A 21,092-nucleotide genomic window follows, 5' to 3' on the forward strand; every position below is an offset into this window, starting at 1 on the left:
AATACAACAGCAACCACAACTTCTCTGAGTTATGGTGTTATAGCAAAAGATGAACATCAGGGAAACCGTTCTGCAGCTGGGAGATCAAAGCAAAGTTTAGGCACATCTGTTCGGAAGACAGAATCAAAAACTACAATGAAACAGACTTTATTTTAAACATACTGAATTCTGTCTGCAGCTGACCATTTTGCTGAAACTTGCTGGAAAAGGAAGTAAAACAGAGGCACGAACAACCTGTACTGCTGATAACATTGTTAACAAAACTGGAATGTCTGCACTTCATATTTCCGTGTGACTGAATGGTGCCTGCCCACCTTTTGTGTTCCCTCTCCTGGAGATGTTTTGCAACTTGGTGCTTGAAATGGACACCACAATAGCATAATGGTTAGCACAACGCTTTATAGTACAGGCGACACAGGTTCAATTCCTGCCACTGTTTGTAAAGAGTTTGCATGTTCTCCCCATGACTGAATGGGTTTCCTCTGGCTGCTCCGGTTTCCTCACACAATCCAAAGACATACCAGTTGGTAGGTTTATTGGTCACTGTAAATTGTCCCGTGATTAGGTTCGGATTAAATCCTGGGGTTGCTGGGTGACGTGGCTTGAGGGATCAGAGGGGCCTATTCTGCACTGTATCTCCATTAAGAAATAAATGAACAACATCACACCAGGTCCAGTGCTCTGGTTTGCTCCCACATTTCAAAGATGTACAGGCTAGGGTCAGTAAATTGAAGGCATGCTATGTAGGTACTGGAAGAATGGCAATGCTTGCGGGCTGCCCCCAACACTTTCTCAGACTGTGTTGGTTGTTGACTCAAATGATGTATTTCACTGCATGTTTTGATGTACTTGTGACAAATACAGCTAATCTTAACATAGGATATTGGGGCATTTGTGCAAGTGCCCCTTAGTTGAGTGCTACAAACAGAATTCAACTAATTTATCAGTATTATTATTGTTAAAATCTGAAATCAAACAATCCAGTCAAGAAATCTGACACTAAACAGAATTTTAAACTGATTTGGCAGGGGGATGGGAACCAGAGTGATAGGGCAGTTGGTATATAAGTAGATGCAGTGTGTAGTGAGACTGTCAGGAAGGGCATGCAGATGACAGGGCAAAATTACAGTGAGTGGGATGAGTTAAAGTGTAACAGCATGCCAAAAATCAAAAAAGGACAATGAATACAGGACCGAAGGTGTTATATTTGAATGCACACAGTGTATGGAATAAGGTAAATGATCTTGTAGCCCAGTTAGAGATTGGCAGATATGACGTTGTGGGCATCCTCCAGTCGTCGCTGAAAGAAGATCATCGTTGGGAGTTTAATATCCAAGGAGAATGATTGTATTGAAAGGACAGGAAGGTAGACAGAGGGGGTGTGGTGTCTCTATTGGTAAAAAAAAATGAAATTCAATCCTCAGAACATAAGAAAAAGGAACAGGAGTAGGCTATCTGGCCCGACGAGCCTGCTCCACCATTCAATAAGATGATGGCTGATCTGGCCATGGACTTATCTCCACCTACCTGCCTTTACCCCATAACCCTTAACTTCCCTACCATGCAAAAATCTCATCTCCGTCCTAAATCTATTCCCCCGAATCTTGAGGCTATGTCTCCTAGTTCTAGTCTCACCTACCAGTGGAAACAACTTTCCAGCCTCTACCTTAGAGACATATAAAATTATGAAAGAGGTAGATAAGATCTCCACAGAAAGAAAGAGGTGGCATAGATTGGAAGATGCAGAATCCTTGAGGTAGAGTTAAGAAACTGCAAGGGTAAAAAGACCCTGATGGGAGTTACATACAGCCCAGGAGTTACATACAGTACAGTGGCCAGGATGTGGGCTAAAATTACAAATTACAACGGGAGATACAAACAGAATGTAAAAAGGGCAATGTTGCGATAATCATGGGGAATTTCAACATGCAGGCAAATTGGGAAAATCTGGTTGGTGCTGGATGAAGGGAGAGAATTTGTAGAATGCCTACGAGATGGCAGGTTTTAGAACAGGTTGTGTTTAAGCCCACTGGGTGAAAGGCAATTCTGGATTGGCTGTAGTGTAATGAACCAGATTTGATTACGAAGCTTAAGGTAAAGGATCCCTTAGGAGGCAGTGATCATCTAACTCACCCTGCAGTTTGAGAAGGAGTAACTAAAATCAATGAGTCAGTATTACAGGAATTATGGGCATGAGAGAGAGCTGGGCAAAGTTGATTAGAAGGGGTCACTAGCAGGGATTTCGACAGAACAGCAATAACTGGTGTTTATGGGGGAAATTCGGAAGGCTCAGGAAAGATATGTATATCCCAAAGATATAGTAGTATTCTAAAGAAAGGATGAGGCAACTGTGGCTGACAAGGGAAGTTGTTAGTTTTTTTAAAGCTTCTTTGACTTCCCTTGAGAGCATAAAAGCAAAAGAGAGGGTAACACAGACAAAAAGCTGGAGGAACTCAGCAGATCAGACAGCACCTATACAAAAGAGTTAACAGTCAATGTTTTGGGCTGAGATCCTTCCTCATATAATATAGCAAAAACTAGCAGGAAGGTAGAGAATTCGGAAGCTTTTAAAAGCCAACAGAAGGGAACTAAAATGCTATAAAGAGAGGAAAAATGAAATATGAAGAAAAGCTAGATAATAGCTTTGAAGGACAAACCAAGGTAGAACATACAAGGTAAATGGAAGGACAAGGTAGAACATACAAGGTAAATGATAGGGCACTGAGGAGTGCAGTAGAACAGAGGGATCTTGGGAATACAGATACAAAATTCCCTAAAAGTGGCGTCACAGGTAGATAGGGTCGTAAAGAGAGCTTTTGGTACATTGGCCTTTATAAATCAAAATACTGATATAAGAGTTGGAATGTTATGGTGAGGTTGTATAAGGCATTGGGGAGGCCGAATTTGGAGTACTGTGTACAGTTTTGGTCACCAAATTACAGGAAGGAAATTATAAGGTTGAAAGCTTGCAGAGAAGGTTTACAAGGATGTTGCCAGGACTTGAGAAACTGAGTTATAGAGAAAGGTTGAATAGGTTAGGACTTTATTCCCTTCAGCGTAGAAGAATGAGGGGAGATTTGATCGAGGTATATAAAATTATGATGGGTACAGATAGAGTGAATGCAAGCAGGCTTTTTCCACTGAGGCTGAGGGAGAAAAAAACCAGAGGACATGGGTTAAGGGTGAAGAAGGAAAAGTTTGAAGAGAACATTGGCGGGGGGCTTCTTCACACAGAGAGTGGTGGGAGTGTGGAATGAGCTGCCAGATGAAGTGGTAATGCGGGCTCACTTTTAACATTTAAGAAAAACTTGGACAGGTACATGGATGAGAGGTATATGGAGGGATATGGTTCAGGTGCAGGTCAGTGGGACTAGGCAGAAAAATGGTTCGGCACAGCCAAAAAGGGCCAAAAGGCCTGTTTCTGTGCTGTAAGGTTCTATGGTTCTAATAAAATGAAAGAGGATACAAATGATTTTTTTCAAATTTATAAGGAGTAAAAGAGAGACGAGAGTGGAGTGAAGAGATAGTAATGGGAGAGAAAGAAATTGTGGAGGAATTTAATAAGTCTTCACTGAGGGAGACCCGAGCAGAAAGTCAGAAATGCAAGAGTATCAGGAAGCAGAAGTGAGTGTTGTTCCTATTACTATGGAAAAGATGCTTGGGAAGCTGAAAAATCTGAAGGTAGATAAATCACATGGACCAGATCACATCTTAGGGTTCTAAAAGAGGTAGCTGAAGAGATTGTGGAGGCATTAGTAATGGTCTTTTAGGAATCACGAGAGTCTAGAGTGGTTCTTGAGGACTGGAAATTGCAAATGTCACTCCATTCTTTAAGAAGGGAGAGAGACAGAAGAAAGGAAATTATCGGTCAGTTTGTCTGGCCAGTGGCTGGGAAGATGTTGGAGTTCATTATTAAGGAAGAGGTTTCGGGTTACTTGGAGACACATGATAAAGTCAGCCGCAGTCAGCATGGATTTCTAAAGGGGAAATCTTGCCTGACAAATCTGTTGGAATTCTTTAAGGAAATATCAAGCAGGATAGGCAAAGGAGAGCCAGTGGACTTTGTTTATTTGGATTTTCAGAAGGCATTTGACAATGTGTCGCACACAAGGCTACTTAACACAATACGAGTCCATGGTATTTCGGGAAGGGTATTAGAATGGATAGAAGATTAGCTGACTGGCAGGAGACAAAGAGTGGGAGCAAAGGGGCTTTTCCTGGTTGGCTGTCGGTGACAAGCTGTGTGTCGCAAGGGTCAGTGTTGGGACTGATCCTTTTCACATAACATGTCAATGATTTGGATGAAGCAATTGATGGCTTGTGGCCAAGTTTACAGACGATATGAAGATGGGCAGAAGGGCAGGTAGTGTTGAGGCAGCAGGGTGTTTACAGAAGGACTTAGACAGATTGGGAGAATGGGCAAAGAAGTGGCCTATGGCAAATAATGTAGGAAGTGTATGGTCACACACTTTGGCAGAAGGAATAAAGGTGTGGACTATTTTGTAAATGGGGAGAAAATTCAATAATCAGAGATGCAAAGGGACTTGGGACACCTTGTGTGGGATTCCCCAAAGGTTAATTTGTAGGTTGAGTTGGTGGTAAGGAAGGCAAATGCCATGTTAACATTCATTTTGAGAAGACTAGAATATAAAAACAAGGATGTAATGATGAGGCATTATCTAAGAAAGAATATGCTTTCACTGGAGAGTTCAGAGGAGGCTCATGCGAATGATTCCAGGCATGAAAGGGTTAACATATGGGGAGTATTTGATGGTTCTGGGCCTGTACTCATTGCAGCTTAGAAGAATGAGGGGAATCTCATTGAAACCTATCGAACTCAGGGAAAAGTACGGAAGAAATGTGGCAAATATTCAGGGAATATTTGTGTGGAGTTCTGGATAGGTACATTCCAATGAGACAAGGGAGTTATGGTAGGGTATAGGAACTGTGGTGTACAAAGGCTGTAACAAATCTAGTCAAGAAGAAAAGTTTACAAAAGGTTCAGAGAGCTAGTTAATGTTAGAGATCTAGAAGAGTATAAGGCTAATAAGAAGGAGCTTAAGAAGGAAATTAGGAGAGCCAGAAGGAGCCATGAGAAGGCCTTGGCGGGCAAGATTAAGGAAAACCCCAAGGCATTCTACAAATGTGTGCAAAGCAAGAGGATAAGACGTGAAAGAATAGGACCTATCAAGTGTGACAGTGGGAAAGTGTGCATGGAACCGGAGGAAATAGCAGAGGTACTTAATGAATACTTTACTTCAGTATTCACTATGGAAAAGGATCCTGGTGATTGTAGTGATGACTTTCAGCAGACTGAAAAGCTTGAGCATGTAGATATTAAGAAAAGAGGATGTGCTGGAGTTTTTGGAAAGCATCAAGTTGGGTAAGTTGCCAGGACCGGATGAAATGTACCCCAGGCTACTGTGGGAGGGGAGGGAAGAGATTGCTGAGCCTTTGGCGATGATCTTTGCATCATCAATGGGGACAGGAGAGGTTCCGGAGGATTGGAAGGTTGCGAATGTTGTTCCTTTATTCAAAAAAGGGAGTAGAGATAGCCCAGGAAATTACAGACCAGCGAGTCTTACCTCAGTGGTTTGTAAGTTGATGGAGAAGATCCTGAGAGGCAGGATTTATGAACATTTAGAGAGGTATAATATAATTAGGAGTAGTCAGCATGGCTTTGTCAAGGGCAGATCGTGCCTTACGAGCCTGATTGAATTTTTTGGGTATGTGACTAAACACATTGATGAAGGAAGAGCAGTAGTTGTAGTGTACACCCTATCCTCGTTATATGCGTCTTCAGACTATGCGGATTCACAGTTATGCGAGGAACTTATTTCTACCAACGTCTCGTTATATGCGTCCAAAATTCAGTTATGCGAGGAGCACTGCCTTCCTGCCAATACAAGTCACGTGCGCACACCTCACAGTCTCACTGTTGGGACGAGAAGCACCGCTTTCCCGCCAATACAAGTCAGGTGCGCGCGCCTCACAATCTCTCTCCCGACACTCTCACATTGGTTTTGGCAAGGTGTGGATGCGCGATCTTAAACTTCTGCTGGTTTTACCTACGGTGCAGTGATTTTGCGATTGAAATATTTAACTATGCCTCCTAAGTGTCTGGTGTCATGTCCTGGGCTGTCAGCCGAGAGGCAGAGAACCGCTTTAACACTTGAAAAAAAGTTGGAAATTATAAACAGCACGGCATCAGCTGAAGGTAACAGCTCTGGGACACTACTGCCAGGAACAGAATCTTGCCTTTAAAGTTCTTTTGTTGCTTGACAATGCACCAGCCCACCCTAAACATTTGGACAGCATTCATCCTAACATAACAGTGCATTTCCTGCCGCTTAACACAACATTGTTGATTCAACCACTCGACCAAGGTGTAATACACATTCAAGGCATGCGTTTTTTTTACGGCGAACTATCTCTCAGGTGCTGTAAGCAACAGACAATTTTGAAAATCCTGGGAGTTTACCAACGGTGAGGGAATGGTGGAAGTCGGAACACTCAGCACAAATGGCGAAGGACATGGACACAAGTTTAGAACGGAGTCAGCATTTCAGTCGTTTCCTGCCGTCAACTCTTCTTCCTGACAAGCAAATTTAAAACAAAATGCTGCCAAGCAAACAACTTTCACCATTTTATGCAAATCGCTGTAATCTTCTGCTGCCTGCAGTTCTAAGAGTTCTGTGAGTCTTCTTTCACCCCTTGTTGTGCTTGATATTATCCTGACGACCACAACCATCCACCTTATCCATGTAAAGCTGCCCAACACAACAACCACTCATCTCCCAGAGCGAACACACCTACCTGCCACTGTTGGTGAGTACTGTACACCAGAGGATGTTAACTTTTTATGATTTATTACATTGAATATTACCTTAAATTGATTAAATATGATATAAATGTTGTCTTGTAGTACTGCTTTTGTGTCATATTGGTATAAAAATCTGAATAAATTACAGATGAAACATATTTAGGAAGCCCTCTGGAATGCATCCCTATTTTCTCCATTTAAATAATTATTCACATTATGTGACTTCACATTATGCATCAATTTCGAGGAACGTATCCCTCGCATATAACGAGGATAGGGTGTACATGGATTTCAGCAAGGCATTTGATAAGGTACCCCATGAAAGGCTTATTGAGAAAGTAAGGAGGCATGGGATCCAAGGGGTCATTGCTTTGTGGATCCAGAACTGGCTTGCCCACAGAAGGAAAAGAGTGGTTGTAGACGGGTCATATTCTGCATGGAGGTCGATGACTAGTGGTGTGCTTCAGAGATCTCTTCTGGGACCCTTACTCTTTGTGATTTTTATAAGTGACCTGGATGAGGAAGTGGAGGGATGGGTTGGTAAGTTTGCTGATGACACAAAGATTGGAGGTATTGTGGATAGTGTGGAGAATCAGAGGGATCTTGGGGTCTGAGTCCATAGGACGGTCAAAACAGCTGCACAGGTTGACTCTGTGGTTAAGAAGACGTACGGTGTATTGGCCTTTATTAATCGTGGAATTGAATTTAGGAGCTGAGAGGTAATATGGCAGCTATATAGGGCTCTGGTCAGACCCCACTTGGAATACTGTGCTCAGTTCTGGTCGCCTCACTACAGGAAGGATGTGGAAGCCATAGAAAGGGTGCACGGGAGATTGACAAGGATGTTGCCTTATGAAAACAGGTTGAGTGAACTCGGCCTTTTCTCATTGGAGTGATGGAGGATGGGAGGTGACCTGATAGAGGTGTATAAGATGATGAGAGGCACTGATCGGGTGGATAGTCAGAGGCATTTTCCCAGGGCTGAAATGGTTGCCACAAGAGGACACAGGTTTAAGGTGCTGGGGAGTAGGTACAGAGGGGATGTCAGGGGTAAGTTTTTTTACTCACAGAGTGGTGAGTGTGTGGAATGGGCTGCCGGCAACGGTAGTGGAGGCAGATATGATAGGGTCTTTTAAGAGACACTTAGATAGGTACATGGAGGTTAGCCTAGTAATTTCTAAGGTAGGGACATATTCAGCACAACTTTGTGGGCCGGAGGGCCTGTATTGTGCTGTAGGTTTTCTATGTTTCTATGAATATTGATTTTACCAAAATGTATCATGCACCACAAGGGGAAATAAAACCTTAGATCATGTCTACACAAATGCGGCTGACACTTACAAAGCCACTACCCTCCCCCACCTGGGACAGTCTGACCATCTTGTATTGTTTCTGCTTCCCAAGTACAGCCCGGTCACTAAATGTGTGAAACCCACAATGAAGGCTATTAAGATCTGGCTGGAGGGTGCTGACTCTGCTCTTCAGCACCAATTCCAGCACACAGACTGGAGCACGTTTGCTGCCCACGCCACCACGGACTCTCAGATTAACATTGACTTATACACCAACTCTGTCCTTGAGCACATCAACAAGTGTGTCAATAGAGTGATATCACAAAAACAAATAAAAGTTCTCCCCAATCAGAAACCATGGATGAACAGAGAAGTTCACCTCCTGCTCAAAGCCAGAGATTCAGCCTTCAGGTCTGGAGACTGGGAGGCTTACTGCTCAGTCAGGGCCAACCTGAGGAGGGGAATCTCTCAGGCTAAACACATATATAAAAAGATAATCGAGGAGCATTTCAATTCCTCGGACCCCCGGAGCATGTGGCATGGCATACAGGTCATTACAGACTTCAAACCACCTAGTACCGTGCCCCCTTCCAGCTCTGCTTCCCTCCCTGATGAGCTCAATTACTTCTACGCTCGCTTTGACCAAGAGAACAAGGAGGTCACCCTCAAAGCAGATCTCCCACCTGGTGAACTGCCTCTCTCACTTTCCACCTCCGATGTTTGTGCCACCCTGAGCAGGGTGAATGTACGGAAGCCAGCTGGTCTGGATGGAATACCTGGCCGTGTGCTCAGGGTCTGTGCAGTGCAGTTGGCCGGGGTCTTCACGGACATTTTTAATCTGTCCCTGGCCCAGGCAGCTGTCCCCACAAGCTTTAAGATCGCCACCATCGCGCCAGTGCCGAAAGCATTCCACTGCCACGGGCCTGAATGACTTCCATCCAGTTGCACTCACCCCCATCATTGCAAAATGCTTTGACAGACTGGTTCTATCACATCTGAAACCCTGTCTGCCCACTACCCTGGACCCCCATCAATTTGCTTATCGCACAAACAGGTCAACAGAGGACGCCACCTCCACGGCACTTCACTCTGCCCCGACCCACCTGGACAGCCCCAACTCTTACGTCAGAATGCTGTTCGTTGACTTTAGTCCGACATTCAATATTGTGATTCCCTCCAAGCTGATCGCCAAACTTCGCCAGCTCATCCCTCTGCAATTGGACCTTGGATTTTCTGACCAACAGACCCCAATCAGTTAAGTTAGACAACCTCTCCTCCTCCACTCTCACCCTGAACACTGGTGTGCCTCGAGGCTCTGTGCTGAGCCCTCTTCTGTACTCCCTTTTCACCTATGACTGCGTTCCTGTACATGGTTCTAACTCCATGATCAAGTTCGCAGACGACACCATGGTGGTTGGCCTGATCAGAGGGGATGACGAGACGGCCTACAGGGACGAGGTTCAGCACCTGGCCGCGTGGTGTGCCAACAACAACCTGGCCCTTAACACCCAGAAGACCAAGGAGATCATTGTGGACTTCAGGCATGCCAGGAGCCACACTCACGTCCCCAGCTACGTCAACGGAACTGTAGTGGAGTGTGTATCATGCTTCAAATTCCTTGGTGTCCACATTTCCGAGGATCTCACCTGGTCCCTGAACTCCTCCATCCTGATCAAAAAGGCTCAACAGCGCCTTTATTTCCTGTGGAGCATGAAGAAGGCTCACCTCGGTCCCAGGATACTGATGGACTTTTACCGCTGTACCATTGAGAGCATACTCACCAACTGCATCTCATTGTGGTAAGGCAATCGTCCTGTATCGGACCGCAAAGCATTCCAGCGTGTGGTGAAAATTGTCCAGCGGATTATCGGCACCCAATTGCCCACCATTGAGAACATCTACTATAAACGCTGCCTGGGCAGGGCGAAAAGCATTATCAAGGATGCATCTCACCCCAACCTTGGAATTTTTACTCTCCTCCCATCCGGTAGGCACTACAGGAGCCTCTGCTCCCGCACCACAGGCACAGGAAGAGCTTGTTCCCTGAGGCTGTCACCCTGCTGAACCTCACATCACAGCGCTAAGCAGTATTGCACCCATATTGTACTGTCTCAGTACTTTCATATTTGTGTGCTGTAGCACTTACTTTTTATTCGCAGTTATTTTGTAAATAACACTATTCTTTGCATTTTTGGTTAGATGCTAACTGCATTTCATTGGCTTTGTACCTTTACTCTGCACAATGACAATAAAGTTGAATCTAATCTAATCTAATCTACTGAAAGGTCTAGATAGATTGGATGTGGAGAGAATGTTTCCTATAGTGAGTGAGTCTAGGACCAGAGGGCATAGTCTCAGAACTGGGGAACGTCCATTTTGAACAGAGATGAGGAAAATTTCTTCAGTCAGAGGGTGGTGAATCTATGGAATTCTTTGCTACAGATGGCTGTGCAGGACAAATCATTGAGTATATTTAATGTGAAGATTGACAGGTTCTTGATAATTCTGGGCCTCAAAGGTTATGGGGAGAAGGCAGGAGAATGGGGTTGAGAGGGATAAGAAGTCAGCCACTATGGAATGGCGGATCACTTGATGAGCTGAATGGCATAATTCTGCTCTTGGGTTTATTGGTCTTATGGAAATTAAATATCATCTGCACATTATGAATTCCACCATGGATAGTCCCAAGCCTGGCTGCGAAAGGAGGAGGATTGGGCATGGAGCTTGCATTCCTATTCTGTAAAATCTCACTGCTACAGAAACATCAACAGATGTTCTAAATACCTCATTGATGGAAGAGAATGAATCTTTGAATATGGGCCACACCTGGAGACAACTTGAAAGACTGGCTAAGGACAGAGGACTTTGGCAATCTGCTGTTGGCAACCTATGACCCAGCAAAGGTGATGTACTTTAATTAAGTGCTCATTATGGCAAAGGCTCCTGAACTATGGTAAGCATAACCATGTGGGGAATCCATAACATCGCCAGGTATTACATGAGATAGTTTATTCATTATAGTCAAATGCAATAAAATGTGGCTAATACAAAGGGGTATAATTGGAGGCAAGTATCGGGGGATATCAGAGCTAAGTTCTTTACACAAAGGTTGGTGGCTGTGTGGTATGCCTGATGGTGTTAGAGGCATGTGCATTTAAGAAACTCTTAGATATGCACATGGATGAAAGAAAAATGGAGGGAAGAGTTAGATTGATCTTTGAATAAGTCAAAAGGGTGATATAATATCATGGGCTGAAGAGCCTGCTCTATGCTGTCACGTTGTACATTCTAAGCATGACTCCACTGCAGAGAGTAAATGCTAAATTCTCACAATCCGCATGCTTAATTCATTTCTAACAAGGACATTGGAAAGCCCAGAATAAACTAGCCACATTTTATTTACGTGGCAGTTTGAAACAGTGATATAAATCAAGCAGCATTTTCCTTTATCTGCTTAAAGGTAGACAAATTGCAAGGCTTACTGGATCATTCAATAGGCTGGTTCAGCTCAACAATAACCAAAGAAAACCTATCAACAATTTAACTTCAGTTTGCCTACAGAAAATGCTAATTAACATTAAAAGCACAATGGTTTATTTGATTGGACAGCAATATTAATATATTTTCTGGGGCTTCACGGTGGTTCACTAATCCCTTTTGGAAATGAAATTGTGAAACAAGTTAATTGTGAAATTAATAACTGGTGTCATTCTGAAAACCGTTTCTTCTTACCAGTGCCCTTGTGTGTAGACAGCAGGTGTCTGATTATGAAGGAGGGGAGCAGGTGGGTGGCAGGGAGGCAGTACATAAAGCATGTCAGCGGCTTCCTTTAAACCAGAAAAGTCAGCCATTGAAAAGATGAAACAATAAAGTCTTATCAAGGGTGACAAGTGGAAAGAACTGAGGCACTTAAGCTAATTAGTTAACAAAAATATTATGAAATGCATGCTGAAAGAAGGTGTGTGGATGGCTGGTAAACTTCGATGTAGACAATAAAGGGAATTTTGACACTCCTGTCTGCATTTTGGTAGGGTATGGACTATGTGAATTGGTAAGACCTCCAGTTCAAACTACAATCTAGACATTTAATCTATTCAAAAATGTTCACCTTCCATAAACCCCAAATGCTCCATCTTTGCTGCCCTTTTCCTTTACCACCTCATGTTCTCCTACTCTCACACCTCATTGTCTCACCACAGTCCATCATCCCCAAACATCCAGCTCCTTGCGCAAGTCTCCAGACCTCAGATAAGTAGCCTCACTCTCTCAAACTCTCACCGGCTTAAGGCTGATTTATACTGTGCACCAAATTGATGGCGTAGGTACGGCGTAACCGCGAACCCTACACAGTGCCTACGTGGATCCCTAAGCCGTAGCCTGACGCGCATCTCTCCCAAAATGTAACTACGCATCGCAGCAACGCAGACTGCAACAACTGCAATTGGTCCGCTTGGTAGCATCGCATTTCCTCCTACGCTGCAATAGCTTCCCATTGGGCAACTGAAGGGCAGGGAAGGAACTCTGGCTGCAATGCTTTCCATCAAGCTTTACAGACCTACGAAATTATGGAGGACAGATTTCGCTTTTACTAAAAAAGACGCTAGCTTTAAGCCTGTTTACCCCAAGAAAGAGTACCATGACCATGAAGCCTTGCACCAGCAGGTGTGTGCACACGCGGGAAGTGCGAATGCATGACGTGCACATGCGTGTACGTGCCCGAATTGCAGAGCGATGCAGACACACCAACGCACAAGTATAAATGCTCACAACAGTGTAGCCCACTTGCGTAGGCTACGGCGCAAGCTAGTACACGCAAGTATAAATCAGCCTTTAGCTTGAGCACAAGACCGTTGCCTTATTATCCCAGTCGTTGTCAGCCTGCTGGGCTGGAATCAATAATCACAGAAAAAGAAATCACTGGTATATTGAACAGTAGAGCACAGCACAGGCCGTTCAGCTCACGTTGCTGCAACAACGTTTCAACTTACTCCAAGCTCAATCTAACTCTTCCCTCACATGTAGCCCTTCATTTTTCTTTCATTCATGTGACTAATGTATCTGCCTCTACCACCATCCCTAACAGCACATTCTATGTACCTACCACCCCCTGCATAAGAAACATCTGACATACCCCCTATACTTTACTCCAATAACTTTAAAATGATGCCCCCTCATATTAGCTATTTGTACTTTGGGGAAAAAAGTCTGTAGCTGTGCACTTGATCTACAGTGCCTTGAAAAAGTATTCAGCCCCCACAACTATTTTCACAATTTACTGTTCCATTTTCTAAACTTAAAATGTGTTGATGTAGGATTTTTTGAGCTAATCTATGAAACATTGGGCATCATGTCAAATCAAAAGAAAAATTGCAAAACCTGTCAACAATTGACTAAAATTTAAAAACAAAAATTGTGAGGCTGAAAAAGTATTCATCTCCTCTGTAATTACTATACTAACTTTTCTCAGGGGCAATACTGTATATTACCTTACCAACTCACCCAATTTGTTGATGCAGAAAATTGGAGGATCACCTGTTTTCAATGAATTCATAAGAATAAATACCCCCTCTCTCTGTAAGATCCAACAGATTTTCAAAAGACCAAACAAAAATGAAGACAAAAGAGCATTCATGACAAGTCAAGGAAATGATAATAGAGAAGCACAATTCTGGGGAAGGGTACATTCCACCTCAAAAGGTGCTGAAAATACTTTGAAACTCAGTGCAGTCCATTGTGGAAAGGTGGAAAAATATGAAACCAGAGCCACACTGCTTAGATCAAGCCACACCTCTAAACTTAGTTACTGGAGAAGAATGGCACTTGTAAGAGAGACTACTGTGATGTCATCAGCCTGCCTGAGTGAGCTGCAGAAGTCAGTGGCTGCAACTAGAGATGAAGTTCATGGCTCCACATTCTCCAAGTCTTGCACAAAAATGTATTTATGGAAAAGTGGTAAAGCAGCAGCCCTGGCTAAACAAAAAGAATATCCTTGCCTGTAATGACTTTGCAAAGTGTTTGAAGATACTGTAAAGAAGTGGAAGGAGATCTTGTGGTTGGATGAGACTAAAATTGAACTTTTTGGCCTCAACATTGAGCCGTGCATGTAGCATAAATCTAATACTGTGCATCAACCAGGTAACACCATTCTTATAGTAAAGTATGGTGGAGTTAGCATCATACTGTGGGATGCTTTTCAGCAGCAGGGACTGGAAATCTGGCCAGGATTGACGGGAAGATGAATGCTGATAAATACAGTGAGATCCTGAATAAAAACCTGCTGGCCTCCACCAGAAAGCTTAAACTGGGAAGGAAGTTTGTCTTTCAGCAGGACAAAACCCAAAGCACACTGTCAGAGCAACCATTGAGTGGCTTCAAATGAAGAAAATTGATGCCCTTGAGTGGCTCAGTCAGAGTTCTGACCAACATCTCTGGCAAGTCTTCAAAACTGCTGTCCACTGCTGCTCCCCAAGTAACCTGGCATAGTTTGAGGAATTTTGCAAGGAGGAATGGGTAAATCTTGCTCCATCATGTTGTGCAAAGCTAATAGAAACTTACCCAAAAAGATAATAGCTGTATGAGGTGGTTCAACTAAGTACTGAGCAAAGGGAAATGAATACTTTTGAACTGCTGACATTTCAGCTTTTGAATCTTTAGTTTTTCATGCTTTAAAATTCCCCTGATTTTGGGGCTCCACTGTGAAAAAGGAGCATGTGATTCACAAATACAAATTCTCAATTAAATTGATCAAAATCCCTGGTTGTTACACTCATTTATGTGAACAAAGTGCTGGGGGCTGAATACCTTTACAAGACATTGTATGCTTCTTATAAATGTACACTTTTATCAAGTCAGCTCTCATCCCCCTTTTCTCCAAAGAGAAAAGCCCTATAGCTCACTCAACCTTTTCTTATAAGACATGATCTCTAATCCAGTAAGCATCCTGGCAAACCTCCTCTGGACCCTCTCCAAAACTTTCACACTCTTTCTTGTAATAAGAAGATCAGAATTGAATACAAAATCCCAAGTAACCAGGGTGTTATAGAGCTGCATCATTAGCTCACAGCTCTTGAACTCAATTCCCTGACTAATGAAGGCCAACAATGAGTGTAACAACCAGGGATTTTAATCAATTTAATAGAGAATTTGTATTTGTGAATCACATGCTTCTTAACCGCCCTATCAACTTGGGCGTCAATTTTGAGGAATCTATGGACATGGATCCCAAGATTCCTCCATACTGCTAAGAAATCTGCTGTAAACCCTATATTCTGCTGTATCAGAGATACAATGCAGATTTTTAAGAATTAACAGAGCTTTTATTCAGTTAGCTCAGATGACTGAGATGTGTAACTAGGGTGGATTTGGAAAAAACATTTCCTATGGTGGAAAAACCCATATTAAAGAAGCAAAATCCTAAAATTTAGCCTGAATTTCAATACAAATTATAGGCTGGTGATGGTTAGAGTACATCTGAAGCTCCCACAACAGACAGACTAGTCTTATAGTCAATTTAAACCAAGATCAATGAATTTTAACATTTCCATTATTTTGAATTTTCATTTCAAACCTACAGCATCTGCAGTATTTTAGATACCAGTAAAGAGGAACTTCAAAGAACATGGAGTGAACTTAATTGACTCAGAGGCTGGAATCGATTGTCATTCGAAGGACTGGCAGAAGTATAGGGACTGAATTTCATAATTCTGTCCCATTCCTACTCTTTGGGAATATAGGAAAGGGGAAGGGGGTTTAGAGTGAAGAAAAGCAGGAGAGCAAAGAAACAACATGATGAACATTCCTCCCACATTCCGAAGTCACATTCCTAACCCTCACAAGGGTTAGTGAGTTATGGACATGTTACAGTGGTACCAGAAACGTGGCAACACCTGTGGACTGCCCAGCACAATCCTCATTGATTTGATTTGAACCAAATGAGGCATTTTACTGTATGTTTTGATGTACAAACCCCATTTCCAGAAAAGTTGGGATATTTTCCAAAATGCAATAAAAACAAAAATCTGTGATATGTTAATTCACATGAACCTTTATTTAACTGACAAAAGTACAAAGAAAAGATTTTCAATAGTTTTACTGACCAACTTAATTGTATTTTGTAAGCATACACAAATTTAAATTTTGATGGCTGAAACACACTCAACAAAAGTTGGGACAGAGGCATGTTTACCATTGTGTTACATCACCTTTCCTTTTAATAATACTTTTTAATCTTTTTGGAACTGAGGATACTAATTGTAGTAGATTTGCAACTGGAAATTTTGTCCATTGATATAAGACTTCAGCTGCTCAACAGTCCGTGGTCTCCGCTGTCTGATTCTCCTCTTCATGATGCGCCATACATTTTCAATAGGAGATAGATCTGGACTGGCAGCAGGCCAGTCAAGCACACGCACTCTGTGTCTACAAAGCCACACTGTTGTAGCCCGTGCAGAATGTGGTCTGGCATCGTCCTGCTGAAATAAGCATGGACGTCCCGGGAAGAGACATCGCCTTGATGGCAACATATGTCTCTCTAAAATCCTAATATACGCCTCAGAGTCAATGGTACCTTCACATACATGCAACTCACCCATGCCGTGGGCACTGATGCACCCCCGTACCATCACAGATGCTGGCTTTTGCACCTTTCGCTGATAACAATCTGGATGGTCGTTTTCCTCTTTGGCACAGAGAACTCAACGCCCGTTTTTTCTGAAAACTAGCTGAAATGTGGACTCACCTGACCACAGCACACGGTTCCACAGTCTATCGGTCCATCTGAGATGAGCTCGGGTCCACAGAACTCGCCGGCGTTTCTGCATAGAGTTGGTGTATGGCTTCCTCCTTGCGTAATACAGTTTCAAGTTGCATTTCTGTGTTAAGTGACAATGGTTTTCCGAAGTATTCCCAAGCCCAGGTGGCTATAATTGTCACAGTAGCATGACGGTTTCTTAGGCAGTGCCGCCTGAGGGCTCGAAGATCACGCACAATCAACAGTGGTTTCCGACCTTGCCCTTTACGCACTGAGATGTCTCTGAATTCTCTGAATATTTTCACAATATTATGTACTGAAGATGTTGAAAGACCTAAATTCTCTGCAATCTTGCGTTGAGAAATGTTCCTTCTGAACTGACTAACAATTCTCTCACGAATTTTGGCACAGGGGGTGAGCCACGACCTATCCTTGCTTGCAAAGACTGAACCTTTGATGGATGCTACTTTTATACCCAGTCATGATACCTCACCTGCTACCAATTAGCCTGCTTAATGTGGAGTCTTCCAAACCAGTGTTACTTGAATATTCTGTGCACTTTTCAATCTTATTTTAACTCTGTCCCAACTTTTGTTGAGTGTGTTGCAGCCATCAAATTCTAAATTTGTGTATATTTACAAAATATAATTAAGTTGGTCAGTAAAACTATTGAAAATCTTTTCTTTGTACTTCTGTCAGTTAAATAAAGGTTCACGTGAATTAACATATCACAGATTTTTGTTCTTATTGCATTTTGGAAAATATCACAACTTTTCTGGAAATGGGGTTTGTATATATGACAAGTAAAGCTAATATTTGATTTTTTAAAAATTTCATTTACATGGTTCAGTACCAATTTATTTTATTATGATCATCCTTTAAAAGGATATTTCCATACATTATGCATGGAGCATGAAATGAGCTATGCTAAGATGGGAATCAGATTTAAGATACCCTAACTCAAAAAAAACAAAGCTTCAGTGAGGTGGGAGTGTTAACTAGATGGAACAAGTCCCAAACACGAGGGATTCTGCAGATTCTGGAAATCCAAAGTAACACACACAAAATGTTGGAGGAACTCAGCAAGTCAAGCAGCATCTATGGAAATGATGTTTCAGGCCAAGACCCTTCCTTTATCAGGACTGGAAAGGAAGGGGGAAAATGCTAGAATAAAAGGTGGGTGGAGGGGAATGAGTACAAGCCAGAAGATGATAGGTGAATCCAGATGGGTGGGGGAAGGGAGATAAAGCAAGAAGATGGGAGGTAATAGGTAGAAAAGGCTGGAAGAGGAGGAATCTGACAGAAGAGGAGAGGCACCAGGAGGAGGTGATTGGAAGTTGAAGAGAAGAATTAAGAGGCCAGGGTGGGGAAATGAAGAAGAGGGAAGGGGAAAAATTATAAGTTGAGAAATCGATGTTCATACTATCAGGTTGGAGGCTACCACATGAGGGGGAAGATATGTGGGAGATGGAGGGTGATGTAAGAAGCTGGGAGGCGATAGCTGGAGAAGATAAAGGGCTGAAGAAGGAGGAAACTGAAAGGAGAGGAGAGTGGACCATGGGAGAAAGAGAAGGATAATACAGTTTTTTAAAAAAATGATGATTGTAGGAAAGTATAGAGGGAATGTCAGAGATAAATTTTTCTTACACTGAGAACGGTAGGTGCTTAGAAACTGCTCGGGGTGGCGGTAGTAGAGGCAAATACATTAGGGAAACTTAAGAGACTCTCAGATAGGCATATCTAAGAAAGAAAAATGGAGGGTTATGAGGGAGGGAAGCATCATATTGATCTTAGAGCCATTAAAAGGTCATCATGGCCAAAGGGCTCGTACTGCGCTGTGCTGTTGTATATTCTATGGTCTAAGTACAGGTCAGAAAAGTTCTAAGATTCTATCTTTTACATAATTGCAGGAAGGTTTTCTAGTGTGTACCACACTAGTAAGAGCTTAACATGAATACTGTGAATGGTTCCCGTCACATTAACATAAAGATACGATAATGCTTAAGTAGCTGCGGGGATGATTTATTATAATTATGTCAAGTCATGAAGTTTGTGGCTGTTACAAAAAATTGGGTCCACCGGGGTTATTTACCTTGGAACCAAGGAGATTGACAGGAAACAACTGAGGTCTATTATAAAAGGCTTAAGTGATGCAAATAGGATAGACAGATTTCTTTAGCAAAGGAGATTTGCAGGTAACCAGCAGAGGGGGAAAACGATGAAAATCTTTCTGCCCAGGGACTGGAACTCCCAAATTTAAAGGAAAATGTCTACATTCCTAATCAAGGAACATGAGAACATTTGCACTGCAGTCTTGGTCAAATATGGATTTACCTACAGGATGCGAGTGTTTCCAGTCAAAACAGCAGTTATTGCCCTTGAACTGAACTAATTCACAGCAAAGTAAAGGCACTTTGCTGTGGGTGCAGATTCACAACAGTCCTCATTTCCCACACCCTTACTGTGGTAAAGATGTAGAAACCAAGAAACTGGAGATTCCTTCATGGAATGTGTTCAGAAGGACAATCAATAGCAACTGTGTAGAATTTCACACTGTCAAAAGCTGGAAATGTGGGCTTTTATTTTTAGATGAGCTTTGGAAGGTTTGGGGGGGGGGGGGTCTCTACTGATATTCACTCCCTTAAAAAGACCAAGACATTTCTCAGTGTAGTTAAATATACCTGAATATGCAGTTGAAGAGGTATGACCTGCAGGATTAAAGACCCAGTGCAAGATGTACAGTGGGGCTTTTCTTTTGACTGGCATGGAACATGTTGGGCTAGATGGCCTCTCATGTTATAAATTTTCTATGACCCCATGTACAACAACACAAAATTGGTCATCTCCATCAGAATCTATAAGAACACAAGTTGCAGGGAAATATCGTGCAAATTCACTGGAGGGAGGTCCTAAGGTTTTGAATTAAGAATCGTAGCCAGAACACTATAGACCACTTCCACGTTCAGGTCTAAATGTTTTGATTCCTGATTGGATTGAGTGCTTGAGTGAATAACAGACAAATATTTCATTTTCCAGCATTGCTCGCCTATACAAGCACAAGTTGAACCCAGTACAGACCCCCAAGTTACAATGTCGCATTCGTAACTCAAAGAATATCAGCACGTATTCCACTGTTTTTCTACCACATTAACATTCAATGGAAATTGGTGACAATCCACAGATATGACCACTTGACACGATTGTAATCACATGCATATACGTTTGTATTTTAGTGCATGCCTTACACATTAAAAAAAATCACTTTCATTCTCCCAAATGCATTGAAACAAACTTCACATGCAGATTCCATGCAACTGGGTGCTGAGATCACATGCTTGAAGATAGTGTAATAAGTTGTATTCTCTTTATGAATGAGGAATGCAATTAGTCGCATCTGGATTTCCAATTAGCAACAACTAGCTCATTTGCATGTTACTGGGCAAATTGTTTAATATGGAAGATTTGCAAAGAAATCAATCATTTTTGAAGGTTCTGTCCTTGCAACATGTTAATAGCAGACCTCACATTACCTACAGGAGTGTGTGCAATGCAGCAGACAGGATATTGTGGTAAAACTCAGATGCAAGTTGCCATTTTGTAACTGACCTGGCGGACTAAACCCATGTTCACTGTTATTTTTTCGAGCTCCTGTGTTGGAAGCTTTGACAAAGACCGCTATAAACAACAAGAATTAAAACATCAATTGCTATCATTAAGGTATCTGCTTGCGAGGCAATGAAAACACATTAGAAAAGGAATCAAAACCAGATTATGATAAATTTGATCAAACAAAGTGACACTCCTTTAAACAGTTATTACCTTTCAGGCTCCTGAACCAGTATGGATAACTTCACTCAGCTCATTTCTGAACTGTTTCCACAATTTATGGACTCACTTTCAAAGACCCTACAACTCATATTCTCAGTATTATTTATTTACTTTTTACTTGCAGTTGTCTTCTTTTGCATACTGGATGTTTGTCAGTCTTTGTATGTAGTTTTTTCATTGATTCTATTGTACTTCTTTTGGTTTACTGTGAACACCTGAATAGCTGCCAGAAAATTAATCTTAGGGTTGAATATGGTGACATACAGTGCCGATAAAAAGTATTAACACCACCCCCCCCCGTAAGTTTTCATGTTTTATTGTTTTACAACATTTCAGTCGATTTAATTTGGCTTTTTTTTGACACTGAGCAACAGAAAAAGACTCATGTCAAAGTGAAAAC

The 21,092-nt window shown here is 42.3% G+C and overlaps 1 protein-coding gene across 7 annotated transcripts in view; it reads right to left on the bottom strand.

The window, feature by feature from the left end:
* The window catches only part of LOC134340419 (phosphatidylinositol 5-phosphate 4-kinase type-2 beta), a 258,524-nt gene that overhangs the window by 118,820 nt on the left and 118,612 nt on the right, over positions 1-21,092 (bottom strand). For 5 of the 7 annotated variants that reach the window (XM_063037625.1, XM_063037629.1, XM_063037630.1 and 2 more), the window contains exon 4: positions 20,471-20,539. The exons of the other annotated variants lie outside the window; for them this stretch is intronic. In XM_063037625.1, the coding sequence (XP_062893695.1) occupies positions 20,471-20,539 (69 nt within the window). The remainder of the gene's footprint in view (positions 1-20,470; positions 20,540-21,092) is intronic. 7 annotated transcript variants of the gene reach the window in all.

The sequence above is a fragment of the Mobula hypostoma genome, chromosome X1 (assembly GCF_963921235.1).
Source record: "Mobula hypostoma chromosome X1, sMobHyp1.1, whole genome shotgun sequence".
In the NCBI taxonomy this organism is placed as follows: Eukaryota; Metazoa; Chordata; class Chondrichthyes; order Myliobatiformes; family Myliobatidae; genus Mobula; species Mobula hypostoma.